Below are 16,237 nucleotides of genomic sequence, written 5' to 3'. Positions count from 1 at the left end.
TTCACCTTTAAAAAAATCAATGTCAGTGATCAGCTTTAGTTCTCCAGGAATTGAGTTCCATAGCTTTGGTCCACAAAGCGCTCTGTCATTTAGTGTATTATATGATCGAGGTACAACAAGATTTTGACGACAGTCGTTACGTAAATTGTAACGAGAGTTGCCGGTTGCCTCCTTCCAGACATCTGGAAATGTACCATTTTGAAGGGAGCGATTGATCATGCAGGTAATGATCAGAAAATAATACAAATTTGAACAATTCCGAATTATATCTCTTCGACACAATACACGGTCAAAAGAAATGACACCAAAGCTTATCATTTAATTCTTGACAACAAATTAATAAAAGTCGCACAAAGAAATGGTTGTATTGATATACTATTAGTTTTACTCATAAGAATGACCAAGGACATTTCAGAATGAATGTATAACCCGCTGAATAAAAACAGGAGTATAAAGTAAAAGTAAATTGGGGGCGCCATACATACCATGGCTGTGTATATGCGTATCCACATTTAATAACTTATCTGTATTCCGTATGTATGTGTTCATGTACCTACTAGTATATACGTATACCCACGTACTGTGTAATTGTCCATATATTTTGGTATCTCCTATATACTAGTATGACAAAATACTATATGTATGTATTCATAAACATGCACAAGCTGATGAAACTTTCTTCCAAATACAAACTTGAACTTTGTGACCTTAAATTTTAGACTGAGACGGAGACTGAGGGCGAGCGATACAAACTTCTAGGCATAATATGTAGCGGAACAATAAAAAGCAAGGAGGGCACCAAATGTCAGCATTTATTCATACTGTTAGTCACCAGATATCTAATTTATGCATCACATCCTTTACTAGTATTTTACGGTTGAGAAATAGCTTTATATGCGATAATGTAGAATTCGCATTGTTTAACTATGCACGTGTACTAATGTTTCTTTTCATTGTATTTCGTTGACCTCATTGTCAGCTGTGTGCTTGTATCTCAATTATAGATCAATACATGGAACACATACTGAAATAACCATGTCTCGACATACTTCAATACGGATTTTTATGAGTTCAGTAATTGAAGAGAAATAACACATTCAGGTGCTCGATTATATCATGGAAGTATGTTGTAGAAATGAACTGTTTTGTTAACTGTTATTAAAATCGTCGGTGTTAAAGAGAACACATCCATATTTATGCCAAGTAAACCTGTTCGCTATAATCTACTTATCACTTTTAAAGTTAAACTGGCAAGATCAGTCGTTTGGTGCATTCTACTTATCCAGTTCCACGGATGATAACGATGCCCTCAACGATGTATTTTTAGTCTATTTTTTCACTTGACTGTGTGCGCTCTAAAAACGGAGAATACTAAACTTTGTTGTAGAAACCAGGATTTCAGTCCAAGATTCTTTCGTATTAATTTTAGCGTTTACGTAAGATAAAACTTCTCTTCTAGACCAACATCGTCGTAAACCACAGCCTCTTTTACGGCACCGTCCACGGTGCTTCGCAGTGTCGCGGAAGAAGTAACAGCACAACTCTGATTTGCAAGAATGCTAGACCATTAGTGAGCCTAGTACATCCATGGCTAGACCAGATGTCCTATAGATCAGTCAGACTATGGATGGCCAGACACTTAATCGACATTCTAATCCGATACTCGATTGATCGTCAGCACTCGGGCTAGGGCTTAGTTCGCAATGGACAATATACACACAAAAACAAAGAACAATATTTAATTTTAAGTCTAAACGACGGATAGCTGGTTTGGTGATACCCTGGATGTTATCACGAAGAACTTTACGATGACGCTTGGCGCCTCCTTTTCCAAGACCTTTACCTCCTTTACCACGACCAGACATGATTACTTGGGGAGTTACGTTGTTATGGTTTCCCAAGCGTTACCCCATAGTTTATATAGAGCCGAGACGAACGTAATATCAAACAACGTCTTTTCACACTTGCAAATGACCACTATTATCTGAGTTGGAATTCCCGCTCTTTCTCACAAAACAGCTTCACCAAGCTCGTTCATTCACACTTCGGATTCCAAGCCGTGATTTTAAGATTTCATGAAACAACAAATTGTTAGATGATTATTATTGGTAGATTATTTATTATGCCTTAGCTAATAAGAATGTAAACATTACTTCTGTAACAGGATTCTCATTTTACGTCAAGCTCTGGAGAAATGCCTTTTGAAAACATAATGAATATCTCTTTTAAGATATTTTAGAGTGTTTAGATACAAAATGATAAACCTCTCTGATATCCCTATAACCGACATTTTAGAATATTATTAGTTTTTAAATGTTAGTATTATCAATGACATCACTATCAAATTTACAATGTCGTAAAACTATAGGCCAACACACGACTTGACTTAATGTGCAACAGTAGTTCACAGTCCCTCTATCAGGGACTGTGAGTAGTTGTAATTTAACCATAAATTTACACGATTTTAAATGTTTTAATAATTCTTAAGTCAAATCAGAAGTAAAAGTCGATAAATAAGTCTCTCTCAAACGTTTATGGTTACAAGAGGTGAAGAGTTCGTTTTCCCATCAACCCTCCATGTCATTTAATTAGGATCCAAAGCCAAGAAATGATAGTCACGAGTGTGGCAGAGAGTACAGGTAAAGCTAAGGATACCATACTCTTTTCTAGTAATTTCCATTTTAGTTTATATTATTTTTGTATTTTAGCCCTTGAATAAAGACTCTGTGCGGTCAAACGTAGTTATTGAAATAAAGCAGAAGTTTTACCCAGACTTAGAATTGTCCTTTTACTTGAACTCAAGTTGTGCCATTCTCAAGTAAGTCCACCTGTGTTGACAAGGGTGTGGTACCATATCATTGTATTTGGACTGGTACTTGTTTGTACCATGAACTCAATTTCCATTCTTTATTTCCTAATTTTTGTTGCGTATTGTGTAATGTATTTCTCTGTATTAAAAAGAGGCAAGACATCAGAAAAGAAATATTGGTGTGTTTACTGAAGGTTTGGTAGTTCTCTTTTTGGAGGATGTGGTGGTCCTGAAAAGGACCGTTTGGTTTGCGTATGCATAGCATACGATTTACTTTTTGGATTGAGTCTTCTTTGGTAAAAGTACTGCCTGGATGTTTGGCAATACACCACCCTGAGCAATGGTGACACCGCCCATCAGTTTGTTCAATTCTTCGTCATTACGGACAGCCAGTTGCAAGTGACGTGGAATGATTCTGGTCTTCTTATTGTCACGAGCAGCATTTCCTGCCAACTCTAGGATTTCAGCAGCCAAGTATTCGAGAACGGCAGCCAAGTAGACTGGGGCACCTGCACCAACACGTTTAGCATAGTTGCCCTTGCGAAGGAAACGGTGCACACGTCCGACTGGGAACTGTAAACCAGCACGGCTGGAACGGCTCTTTGCTTTACCCTTAGCTTTACCTGCTTTACCACGTCCAGACATTATGAAGTTGTTGGTTTTTTGTGAGTACTGTCTACTGATGTTAAATGACTGAACCTACCACCAAACTGTCCAAATTTATAGCCGAAGGGAGAATTCTGCCAACAGTCATTTTTGGCCAATCACAACAACGAACTGGTAATGAGCTGCAAACCTAACCAATGACAAAGAGTTATTTGGCGCGAAGTTAGATGCATATATAGAAGGTGATAATTCTTATTGAATTTTCTCTTTCCCGCCTATCACTTCATTATCATTAGAATTCCTCATTTGCATTTCTTTGGTTATAAAAAGTGCACCGTTTGCATTGCCTCAACACACTGAAACCATCATCCGATTGAAATCAAACATGCCTTCCAAAGGAAGTGGAAAAGCTGCCAAGAAAGCCGGGCAGGCTAAAGCTGTACGAAGTGGTGACAAGAAGAGAAAGAGACGTAGAAAGGAAAGCTATGGTATCTACATCTACAAAGTTATGAAACAAGTTCACCCAGACACTGGTATCTCATCTAAGGCCATGTCTATCATGAACAGCTTCGTCAACGATATTTTCGAACGTATTGCAGCTGAAGCTTCCCGTCTTGCCCAATACAACAAGAGATCCACCATCACGAGCAGAGAAATCCAGACTGCTGTACGTCTCTTGCTGCCCGGTGAGCTTGCCAAGCACGCCGTCAGTGAGGGAACCAAAGCCGTAACCAAGTATACCAGCTCCAAATAATTCGTATGCCCAACATACACAAATCAAACGGTCCTTTTCAGGACCACCACATCCTCCAAAAAGAGAACTACCAAACCAAACAACATGACTCTAATGCATACACAATTTAAATGCTCTAATCATATATTGTATTTTCTGATACAAACTTGAAGAATTCCGATTTATATCTCTTCGACACAATACACGGTCAAAAGGAATGACACTCACGCGAATCATTTAATTTTTGACAACAAATTAATAAAAGTCGTACAAAGAAATGGTTGTATTGATATACATGTACTATTAATTTTACTGATAAAAATGACCAAGGACATTTCAGAAAAATTTCACAGTAAATGACATAATGGTTTTGTAAGAAAACCTCGGACCTGGGCTCGGTAAATTAACAAATACAACTGGTACATGGATAGCTTGCACCGCTCCGTAGATCCGACTAACAAGGACAAACAACCTGGCCTAAGTATCAACAGGTGGCAGACGAGAGTCAAAAGAAAGTATAACCCGCTGAATAAAAACAGGAGTATAAAGTAAAAGTAAATTGGAGGCGCCATACATACCATGGCTGTGTATATACGTATCCACATTGATTTACTTATATATCTATATTCCGTATGTATGTGTTCATATACCTACTAGTATATACGTATACCCAAGTACTGTGTAATTGTCCATATATTTTGGTATCTCCTATATATGACAAAATACTATATGTATGTATTCATAAACATGCACAAGCTGATGAAACTTTCTTCCAAATACAAACTTGAACTTTGTGACCTTAAATTTTAGACTGAGACGGAGACTGAGGGCGAGCGATACAAACGTCAAGGCATAATAAGTAGCGGAACAATAAAAAGCAAGGGGGGCACCAAATGTCAGCATTTATTCATACTGTTAGTCACCAGATGTCGAATTTATGCATTACATCCACTACTAGTATTTTACGGTTGAGAAATAGCTTTACATGCGATAATGTAGAATTCGCATTGTTTAACTATGCATGTACTAATGTTTCTTTCCATTGTATTTCTTGACCTCATTGTCAGCTGTGTGCTTGTATCTCAGTTATGCATCAATACATGGAACACATACTGAAATAACCATGTCTCGACATACTTCAATACGGATTTTTATGAGTTCAGTAACGATAAACGATACTGAAGAGAAATTATATCATGGAAGTATGTTGTAGAAATGAACTGTTTTGTTAACTGTTATTAAAGTCGTGGGTGTTAGAGAGAATGCATCCATATTTATGCCAAGTAAATCTGTTCGCTATAATCTACTTATCTTTGACCTCATTGTCAGATGTGTGCTTGTATCTCAGTTATGCATCAATACATGGAACACATACTGAAATAACCATGTCTCGACATACTTCAATACGGATTTTTATGAGTTCAGTAACGATAAACGATACTGAAGAGAAATAACACATTCAGGTGCTCGATTATACCATGGAAGTGTGTTGTAGAAATGAACTGTTTTGTTAACTGTTATTAAAGTCATGGGTGGTAGAGAGAATACATCCATAATAATGCAAAGTAAATCTGTCCGCTATAATCTACTTATCACTTTTGAAGTAAAACTGGCAAGATCATTCGTTGGGGGCATTCTACAGTACTTATCCAGTTCCACGGATGATAACGATGCCCTCAACGATGTATTGTTAGTGTTTTTGGTCACTTGACTGTGTGCGCTCTAAAAACGGAGAATACTACACTTTGTTGTAGAAACCAGGATTTCAGTCCAAGATTCTTTCACTGATATTAATTTTAGCGGTTACGTGAGATCAAACTTCTCTTCTAGACCAACATCGTCGTCGTAAACTCTTTTACGACACCGTCCAAGACGATTCGCAGTGTCGCGGAAGAAATAACAGTACAGCTCTGATTTGCAAGAATGGTAGACCATTAGTGAGCCTAGTACATCCACGGCTAGACCAGCTGTCCTATAGATCAGTCAGACTATGGATGATTAGACTCTTAATCGACATTCTAATCCGATACTCGATTGATCATCAGCACTCGGGCTAGGGCTTAGTTCGCAATGGACAATATACACACACAAAAAACAAAGAACAATATTTAATAATAAGACTGACAAAGATGACAAACACAAACATGAACAACAGACTAATTCCATATTAATATCAACAAGAATCAGAATGTGTTTCGTAAAATATGCATGTTTGCCATGCTGTACAGCTGATATTGGTATTAGTATATATTTGGTTTGTTTACTTCGGTCTAACCTAGGTCGTAATCAAACAATCACTTCATTGAAGTTTCTAGATCATGTTGGGATTGTATTTTATTCACTTTTCGTGTAGGGCCTCGTGCAACTTCCAGTTAGAAACTTGAAGCATCAACAAATGTAGACTACTTTAGTTAGATTCGGTAGTTCTCTTTTTGGAGGATGTGGTGGCCCTGAAAAGGGCCGTTTGGCTTGGGTTTTTGTAGTTGGATCTAACCACCAAATCCGTACAAAGTACGGCCTTGGCGTTTCAGAGCATAGACGACATCCATGGCGGTGACGGTCTTTCTCTTGGCGTGCTCGGTGTAGGTGACGGCATCACGGATGACGTTCTCCAAGAATACTTTCAGAACACCACGGGTTTCTTCGTAAATGAGACCAGAGATACGTTTGACACCACCACGACGGGCCAAACGACGGATAGCTGGTTTGGTGATACCCTGGATGTTATCACGAAGAACTTTACGATGACGCTTGGCGCCTCCTTTTCCAAGGCCTTTACCTCCTTTACCACGACCAGACATGATTATTGTAAGATATTGTTTTCACTTGGGGAGTTACGTTGTTATGGTTTATCAAACGTTACCCCATAGTTTATATAGAGCTGAGGCGAACGTAATATCAAACAATGTCCTTTCACACTTGCAAATGACCACTATTATCTGAGTTGGAATTCCCGCTCTTTTTCACAAAACAGCTTCACCAAGCTCGTTCATTCACACTTAGGATTCCAAGCCGTGATTTTAAGATTTCATAAAACAACAAAGTGTTAGATGATTATTATTGGTAGATTATTTATTATGCCTCAGCTAATAAGAATGTAAACATTACTTCTGTAACAGGATTCTCATTTTACGTCAAGCTCTGGAGAAATGCCTTTTGAAAACATAATGATTATCTCTTTTAAGATATTTTAAAGTGTTTAGATACAAAATAATAAACCTCTCTGATATCCCTATAACCGACATTTTAGAATATTATTAGTTTTTAAATGTTAGTATTATCAACAGGTGGCAGGCGAGAGTTAAAAGAATGTATACGCAATACGCCGTATTCCGGTTATCGAAGAAGCCCCGAAAAGATAAAAGATATGATTGTTTGGCCACTAGGGGCGCTGTTTTAGAACCGGAAGTGAGGGCCAGAATTGTAGAGCATTGTTGCAAAGCATAGAGTCTATAGGCATCGTAACCACTGACTAAAGATTTTCTGTCATTCCCCGTAACTTTACGCTATAATATTGCATTATCGCCCATCAAATAACGAAATAGCAAATTAACCTCTTGTTCTCCTAATATTTCGCGTAAGTTTGGCTCTGCAATTCGACCGTGAGGAAAACCCAAAAGTAGCAACATTTTGAAACGAGTAGTACACTGACATCTCACTCACGTTTTCAGTGTGACCTCGTCCATTTGCGTTACCGTTGGAGAAATTGTAGCGATTGCTTCCAGTCAAACATCGGAACGGAAAAAGGTACAAAAACAGAGGAAAGAACCCTCAAAATCACAATATACGCTACAGTTATTGCAGCTTGTATAAAACCAATCTGATTAAAATCCGATGTAGATGTCGGCTAATCGTTCATTGCTATTTTACTTTCGTTATTGTGCCTGAATTGACCTTCGTGGTACATGTTTGATCGCCTCTCTACCGATCAGGACAAAAACGTAAACATGTACCACGAAGGTCAATTCAGGCAAAATAACGAAGGTAAAATAGCAATGAACGATCAGCCGACATCTACATCGGATTTTAATCAGATCGGTATAAGACATGGTATATGATGAGTGAACCACGTAAACGTTACATGGAAGGCCGATTCATTGAAGGGGTGGGCGGTGTGGTACATCAATCACAATAACAATATTTATGATTCGTTGCCGACTTCAATGGGTTTTTTTATACACTGATGGTCCTGAATGAAGAATAGCAAGCTAACCAAAGTGTGATAGTAAAGATGAGTATATCAATACAAATATGTTTATGCCAACTTATAACCAGTACATGAAATGTTTTTTTCCGGACAAAGTTTTATGATTTCACCCGTGGTGCTACACCACTGTTCTAATAAACAAGAAAGGCCTAAGTATGCGGCGACATCAGTTACAATATAAACATGTGGCTTGGTAATTGTCGACCGAACTCTCAATATTGCAATGACTGTAGCTGGAAGCTGTTCAATCTGATTAAAATCCGATGTAGATGTCGGCTAATCGTTCATTGCTATTTTACCTTCGTTATTTTGCCTGATATTATTTTTCTTGGTACATGTTTAAATTTTTTAGCCTGATCGTAGAGGAGGCGATCAGGCAAGCTAAAAAATGTAAACATGTACCAAGAAGGTCAATTCAGGCAAAATAACGAAGGTAAAATAGCAATGAACGATCAGCCAACATCTACATCGGATTTTAATCAGATTGGAAGCTGTTGTCAGATTTGTAATTTTCTAATCGTTCTTTTGTCAAGCAACAGACACCAGTAAGGTAAAGAAATATGTTTATCATGTCTACATCGGGTATATTTCGAAGGTCCTCCGTCCAACTTTCAATGTTTCCGCTGTCGATTAGTTCTATCTTTTGATGCTTGACATCCACTATTCGTCTCCTCTTCCGTTCTCTCAGAAAATTATCATTTTCTAGTGTTTCAAGACCAAGGTTGACAGCATTTCTGGCGATATCTAGTAGATTTAGAAGTGGTAATTTTCCACTCTTTTATGAATGCACGGAGTTCTTTTACGACCATTTTGTTGACAGCTTCATACATCGCCATACTATTAGATGCCATGACGAAAATTCTGGCCCTCACTTTGTCAGATATGGTGCGCCCTCTCGCGATACTTTCCTGCGAAACAACCGGAAGTTCGATAACCGGAATACGCCGTATTTAACCCACTGGAAAAAAAACAGAAGTATAAAGTAAAAACAAATTGGGGGCGCCATACATACCATGGCTGTGTATATACGTATCCACATTGATTTACTTGTATATCTATATTCCGTGTGTATTTTACTGCTGAGAAATAGCTTTACAAGTGATAATGTAGAATTCGCATATACTAGTATATACTAATGCTTCTTTTCACTGTATACCTCATTGTCAGCTGTGTGCTTGTATCTCAGTTATGCAGCAATACATGGAACACATGCTTCAATACGGATTTTTATGAGTTCAGTAGCGATAAACGATACTGAAGAGAAATAACACATTCAGGTGCTCGATTATACCATGGAAGTATGTTGTAGAAATGAACTGTTTTGTTAACTTTTATTAAAGTCGTGAGTGTTAGAGAGAATACATCCGTATTAATGCCAAGTAAATATGTTCGCTATAATCTACTTATCACTTTTGAAGTAAAACTGGCAAGATCAGTTGTTGGGACACTCTACTTATCCAGTTCCACGGATAATAACGATGCCCTCGGCGATGTATTTTTAGTCTATTTTGTCACTTGACTGTGTGCGCGTTATTTAAAAAAAATGGATTTCAGTCCCAGATTTTCTCACATTAGTTTTAGCGTTTACGTAAGATCAAACTTCTCTTCTAGACCAACATCGTCGTAAACCACATCCTCTTTTACGGCACCGTCCAAGGTGCTTCGCAGTGTCGCGGACGAAAGAACAGTACAACTCTGATTTGCAAGAATAATAGACCAACTGTTCTATAGATCATAAGTCAGACTATGGATGGTCAGACAACTTACATATAATTGAAATTCTAATCCGATACTTGATTGATAGTAACCTCCTAAGAAACAAACATTCTCACAGCATGTTTGACTCGACATCAGCACTCAGAATACATGTATGTTGATCAGAACGGGCTAAGGCTTAGTTCACCATGTTTTAAGGAGAATATACACAAAATAAACAGAAAAGAACAATATATAGGACGGATAAAGATGACAAACATGAACAACAGAGTAATTCCATATTAATATCAACAAGAATCACAATGGGTTTCCTAAAATACAGTCTGGGTGACCAGACTGTTTTTTTTTGTGAGTGAAGGTATAAATCGTACGAACTAGACTACCTAAAATATGAAATGGTCATTTGATCTTGATATGCAGTTATACTCTGTTGTTCATGCATGTCTGCCATGCTGTACAGCTGATATGGGTATTAGTGTATATTTGATGTATATTTGGTTTGTTTACTTCGGTCTAACCTAGGTCGTAATCAAACAATCACTTCATTGAAGTTCTAGATCATGTTGGCCTTGTATTTTATTCACTTTTTGTGTAGTGTCTGTGCAACTTGGGGGAAGCATCAATAAATGTACACTACTTTAGTTAGATTCGGTAGTTCTCTTTTTGGAGGATGTGGTGGCCCTGAAAAGGGCCGTTTGGTTTGGGTTTCTGTAGTTGGATCTAACCACCAAATCCGTACAAAGTACGGCCTTGACGTTTCAGAGCATAGACGACATCCATGGCGGTGACGGTCTTCCTCTTGGCGTGCTCGGTGTAGGTGACGGCATCACGGATGACGTTCTCCAAGAATACCTTCAGTACGCCACGGGTTTCTTCATAGATGAGACCAGAGATACGTTTGACACCACCACGGCGGGCCAAACGACGGATAGCTGGTTTGGTGATACCCTGGATGTTATCACGAAGAACTTTACGATGACGCTTGGCGCCTCCTTTTCCAAGACCTTTACCTCCTTTACCACGACCAGACATGATTATTGTAAGATATTGTTTTCACTTGGGGAGTTACGTTGTTATGGTTTCTCAAGCGTTACCCCATAGTTTATATAGAGCTGAGGCGAACGTAATATCAAACAACGTCCTTTCACACTTGCAAATGACCACTATTATCTGAGTTGGAATTCCCGCTCTTTTTCACAAAACAGCTTCACCAAGCTCCGTTCATTCGCACTTGGGATCCCAAGCTGTGATTTTAAGATTTCATTAAACAACAAATTGTAAGTTGATTATTACGGGTAGATTATTCATTTTACCTCACCTAATAAGAATGTAAACATTACAGAACATCCTTTTACAACAAGCTGTGGAATAATCTTTTGAAAACTTAAAAAACAATTCTTGTTTAATACATTTGAAAGTTAATGAAATTCTCTCAGAATTAATTTCTTGTTTGTACTAAGATGCTTATTGCTATAGTACTCAACTATCGTAGTAGTACGTGAGGTTGAAAGATCTCGAATACATCGCTGGCATGACATACTAGTGGTCTTGGGATATATTTACACAAATTTGAATAATAACAATAACAGTAAACCTTGTATATTGCGGTCAGATATTTTACCAATGACGGACATATCTTAGACTTTCAAGTAAAATACAGGTGATACATTTATCAAAAGAGAGTTTCGGCTACACGTTCAACGTGTACGCGAACGCGCAACTCACTCACGTTCACGTTCGCGTACCAGCTGTGACCTAATTTTGCTTTGGTTAGCCGTTTACGTATATCAATAATAGATTACATGGTTAGCCTAAATATTACATTAATGTTTTGGTTATATGACATAAATAGCGCAATGACAATAACCGTATGGTTCAAAATTATGACAAGACAAATAATTAAGCAGATATATATATATGTACTTGAATAATCTCGTATGTTCACAATAAAATCACCCTGTAGTATCTTGACGATTGCAGCGACAGTCATCATCACACATCGTGATTTCTGTGCAAAATCAGTTACGTGAAGGCAGCCACAGATTCAAGGCTGCATTTTAGATATTTTATCATGGAAAACAAAATTACTGAGGTGTATTATGTTGTGAAGGGTCAACCTTGCTAAAAGCATCAAAATTTTTTATTATATTAGTTATGATTTTACAAAAATTTTAAAAAGAAATTTCACGTTGTTTACTTACGTGTAAACAGCCATCGCCACGTTCGAAACGCCCGCGAAACTTGTCAGTACGCAGAGAAGTAGGTCAAAATTGCGACGTAGTAGCACAAAATCTCCTACGTCACACGTGCGCGTACACGTTGAAAGTGTAGCCGAAACTCTCCGAGTCTATTGAATGAAATATTACGTCGTAACGTCGTAAAGAATTCTACTAGCTCTTTGAAAGCATGGCATCGGTCGACAAACGATGGACGTAGTTAACTTGGTCCTAGTTGGAGGTGAGAGGTGAGAAGTAATTAAAAGTAAACTAACATTCATAGCACAAAATTTACCCTGCAAAACAAATATTGTCAGTATTTCTTCTGCTACGTAAATTGTTATCAGCAGAGGTTTTTTTTTTCTGAATTTATATTTTAACATTCAAATTTCATACTCCTGCATATATTAAATACCTTTGAAAATAACATGAAGTGTTGCAAGATCTATAATTGGTTGCCACTAGTACTGAGGTTGTAAAATACAGTGTACAGCACATCCCATTTGACAACATGTATATCTTGTGAGTTTACGTACAGGTAAAAGTAAAAAACATCACATTGGATATATTGATAACCGCTGAATAAAACAAAGCTTAACAAACGTAAGAGATCACCAAGTTGAACGTAAATCATTTTGAATAAAAAATAAATGACTTTTTCTGTAGTACTTTCAATCGACGATGTTGACGTCGCAGTTTTCGCTTCATATCACGGTTTTGTTTTGCAGCTGCGTCTTGCGTTCTACGACCATGTTATTGATGTTTGTCGATCGAGAAGAACACTTTAGGCGTCCACATGGTAACTTTGTTGTTGTTCGGAAAAGATTCTATTCTAAGTTCGAAGCACTACGATAGTTCAGTCTTTAGTTCGTCATCATCGTGTTTAGTTCCAGTCCTTAAAACACAAACGGTATCACTATGTTCTCTGTTTATTTCGCGTTATGAATGTTTACATGAATTGGATATTCACCAATCTCAGTGTAATCCTGGGTAAGTAGATTTAAAATTATTACAAATACTTTGATTTTCAGATTTATAATAATGACAACAGTCAACACATAGTGTCTGGCCCGGCCACACCTGGAATATGCCAATCAAGTTTTGTCGTACCAGGAAAGGTTAAGACATTTGAACCAACCTACTTTGGTTTACCGTCGGCTACGGGGCGACATGGTTGAACTATACACAATTCTGTCGGGGAAATATGATACTAGAGTGACTGATTTTGTTAAGATCAGACATTGTGACACTAGAGGGCATCAATATAAACTGTCCAAAGTCCATACAAGTATAAACCACTGGAATAGTCTTCCCAATTATATACACACACACACACACACAACTAGAATGTGTTTTTTTTTAAAAGATGTTTATATATTGTACACCATTAAGAGTATTTAAACTTGTCACTACACTGATACATGTAATAGACCCCCGGTTTTGTACAAAGTTGACCAATTTTCAGTGAATATATCTTTGTTTATTTGATGACATCTCATTTGCAGCTAGTGCTGGCATTAAGTGAGAGGCATTATTAAGTTTAAATCTGGTATTTCCTCTAATATCCTGAACAAAAATAATCTAACATTCAATCAGTAAACAAAGAACACTTTTAACAATGGGGTTTAAAGTGACCATATGGATGAGGATTTGGTATTATTTTTTTTTCATTTTCAGTCTATAATAAATTTATAATGGCTTAATTCCAAGATCAATGTGAAACTATATATGCAAAATGGTTGTTTGTAACTCAATACCAACAAAATATAAATACATGATTATTATGATGATGCCTGTTATTGTACATGCAATAACAAACCTTTTTTTTTTTTTTTTTACACATTTTGTAGCTTTTGGCAATGTATTGAGTGAAAAACATAGACATGGTTTAAATTTTTTATATTTATTATTGATATTTCAAGTAGGAAGCCGTGATAACATTGTTTTATAAATTAAAAATCCAAAAATAAATACCAAACCCTCATATGGCCACTAGTATATTTTAATAAATTGACTGGGTAATTTCCTTACCAATATTTACATAGAAATTCGTGAGGTTTTCTTCAATGCTAAAGTCTGCTATGACAGGAGAGTAGAAACCTTTTAATAGGGTTTTGTTTAAGTTTTCTTCAGGCTCCCACGTTGCTTGCCAACTTGGGTAGTTACTCCATTTCAATAAGTACTCAATTCTCTGAGAAGAAAAGGGAATATCACATGTTGTTGTTGAAATATACTGAAGAATGCCCAGAATGTCTAGCTCTAACTAACCAGCTTTCTTTCATATTATCATACTAACACATTTACAGTACCATTTTTTTGGGTGTGTTTACAGTTTACTGTGTTGTCTTTCTCTGATGTAATTTTGTTTGCTTTCACAGTTTCAGAATCAGGAGGTTTTTGTTTCCAAAGTTTCCGAATTTTTACTTGTACATGACGTAGTTTTGGTAGGTGATTGAAAACTCGTAAGATTTTATTTTTCAAAAATTATTTACGAAAATTTGATACTAAAGTTTGTGGAAAAAGATATGAAAGGTTCGTTTACAACAAAAGATTGGATAAAACTGTATCAACAATTCAAGCATATTTTTGTTTATGTCTGTATCATTGTTATTTTCATTTTCTGAGAAGAATGTCAGTTTATTTCAGTTTAGCACTAAACATTGTCATGCCACTAAACCGCAAACGTATTTATAGTTGCAGTACTTGCAGACGACAGAATCAACAAAATTGTAAACTCACCTTAGCCTTTACTCGTTTTGAAATTATTCTTTCCACCGAGTACAGTTGTGACTTTGAAGCAGTTCTTGTTTGTGTGCTACTTCGTCCTATGTCAATGTCATTCAAACGTTTGAAATCTATCAGTTTTTTTCGCGTATTCATGATATACACAAAATGACAAAATGTCACAGGCGTCTGCTGCCGTCTGCTGTGGCTTTGACGACAAACAGACAGTCAAGAATAAATGCCCGTATGTTGAACAGCGCCGCCCGCGGCTATGTCGCGCATTTATTGTGATGAATGTTTACACTTTTGAGAGACATTTAAGGCCCGGTTACACGATGCAACTCGACTAGCAACGCACCATGTACCCGCCTCGTCGCAGGGTCTTGCGACGTTGCAAGGTGCGTCGCAAGGAAACCGACATGTCGGTTTCCTTGCGACGCGTCGCAAATTGCTTCTCGAGTTGCACCGTGTAACCACTTCATCGCGTCGCAAGCAATAACCTTTGACATATACCTACGTGTCAAATGACGTTCAATGTTATGGCCGCCATGTTTTTAGTATAAATATTCTATTTCAGCAAGTATTTTTTTTATATCATTTCGATTTATCATCACGATTACCACTTATAAATAGTATACAATGTCTATGAATGCTTGATTTCCGCTGAATATCATTTTATTTCCAACTTGAATGCAAGTAGCGACATCGGAAAGATCAACATCGCCCTAAACGAACTTCGAATTGAATATAGTTTTACTATCGATATCTCAACAAGTTTTCAGTCATTTTATTCGTAAATATTAGCAATTCATAGCATTTTTGCCAAATTCCTGCCGTTAGAAGACTTGACCTCGATGACCTGTAACTTTTATATATTTACGCATGTGCAACAGTTAGCTCTTGCGACTCACCATGCAACTAGTTGCATCGTGTACGCGCTCCCGTCGCAGTTGCAAGCCTCGTCGCATGCGACGAATTGCTTCATGAGTTGCATCGTGTAACTGGGCCTTTTAGACAGACACTGGGGAGGCACTGTTTGAAAACGTTGTGGTCCGCTGTCAGAAGCAAATTTCGTCCTCAAGATGAAGGAGACGGAAGCAACAATGATAGCAGGGCTATTGGTGGCGAGTGAAAGAACTCGTGACTGTTTAAACAAACTTTGCTGTCTAAGATCTTCACACATTTTCCTTTAACACTTTAGTTTTCATCAAATGTTGGATAATACT

At 37.4% G+C, this 16,237-nt stretch overlaps 3 protein-coding genes and 1 pseudogene across 3 annotated transcripts; 1 reads left to right on the top strand and 3 right to left on the bottom strand.

Moving 5' to 3' along the window:
- Nucleotides 1–3,079: 3,079 nt before the first annotated feature.
- LOC144435107 (histone H2A-like) lies at nt 3,080–3,454 on the bottom strand. Its single transcript, XM_078123666.1, has one exon. It carries the CDS (start codon nt 3,452–3,454, stop codon nt 3,080–3,082), a length of 375 nt encoding a protein of 124 aa, XP_077979792.1.
- A 346-nt stretch (nt 3,455–3,800) lies between these two features.
- Nucleotides 3,801–4,169, top strand: LOC144435268 (histone H2B, gonadal pseudogene; annotated as a pseudogene).
- Nucleotides 4,170–6,637: 2,468 nt separating this feature from the next.
- LOC144435936 (histone H4) lies at nt 6,638–6,949 on the bottom strand. The gene has a single exon (XM_078124577.1). The coding sequence runs from the start codon at nt 6,947–6,949 to the stop codon at nt 6,638–6,640; it is 312 nt and encodes a 103-aa protein (XP_077980703.1).
- A 3,842-nt stretch (nt 6,950–10,791) lies between these two features.
- On the bottom strand, nt 10,792–11,103 carry LOC144435940 (histone H4). Its single transcript, XM_078124581.1, has one exon. It carries the CDS (start codon nt 11,101–11,103, stop codon nt 10,792–10,794), a length of 312 nt encoding a protein of 103 aa, XP_077980707.1.
- Between the last annotated feature and the right edge of the window lie 5,134 nt (nt 11,104–16,237).

This window comes from Glandiceps talaboti, chromosome 5, assembly GCF_964340395.1.
Source record: "Glandiceps talaboti chromosome 5, keGlaTala1.1, whole genome shotgun sequence".
Classification (NCBI taxonomy): domain Eukaryota; kingdom Metazoa; phylum Hemichordata; class Enteropneusta; family Spengelidae; genus Glandiceps; species Glandiceps talaboti.
Note: the sequence above shows the minus strand (reverse complement) of the source record. Positions and strands in the feature narration are given on the sequence as shown.

What these genes read in the sequence shown, in the direction of transcription:
- LOC144435107 (XM_078123666.1), bottom strand. Translation starts at nt 3,454, where the DNA reads ATGTCTGGACGTGGTAAAGCAGGTAAAGCTAAGGGTAAAGCAAAGAGC.
- LOC144435936 (XM_078124577.1), bottom strand. Translation starts at nt 6,949, where the DNA reads ATGTCTGGTCGTGGTAAAGGAGGTAAAGGCCTTGGAAAAGGAGGCGCC.
- LOC144435940 (XM_078124581.1), bottom strand. Translation starts at nt 11,103, where the DNA reads ATGTCTGGTCGTGGTAAAGGAGGTAAAGGTCTTGGAAAAGGAGGCGCC.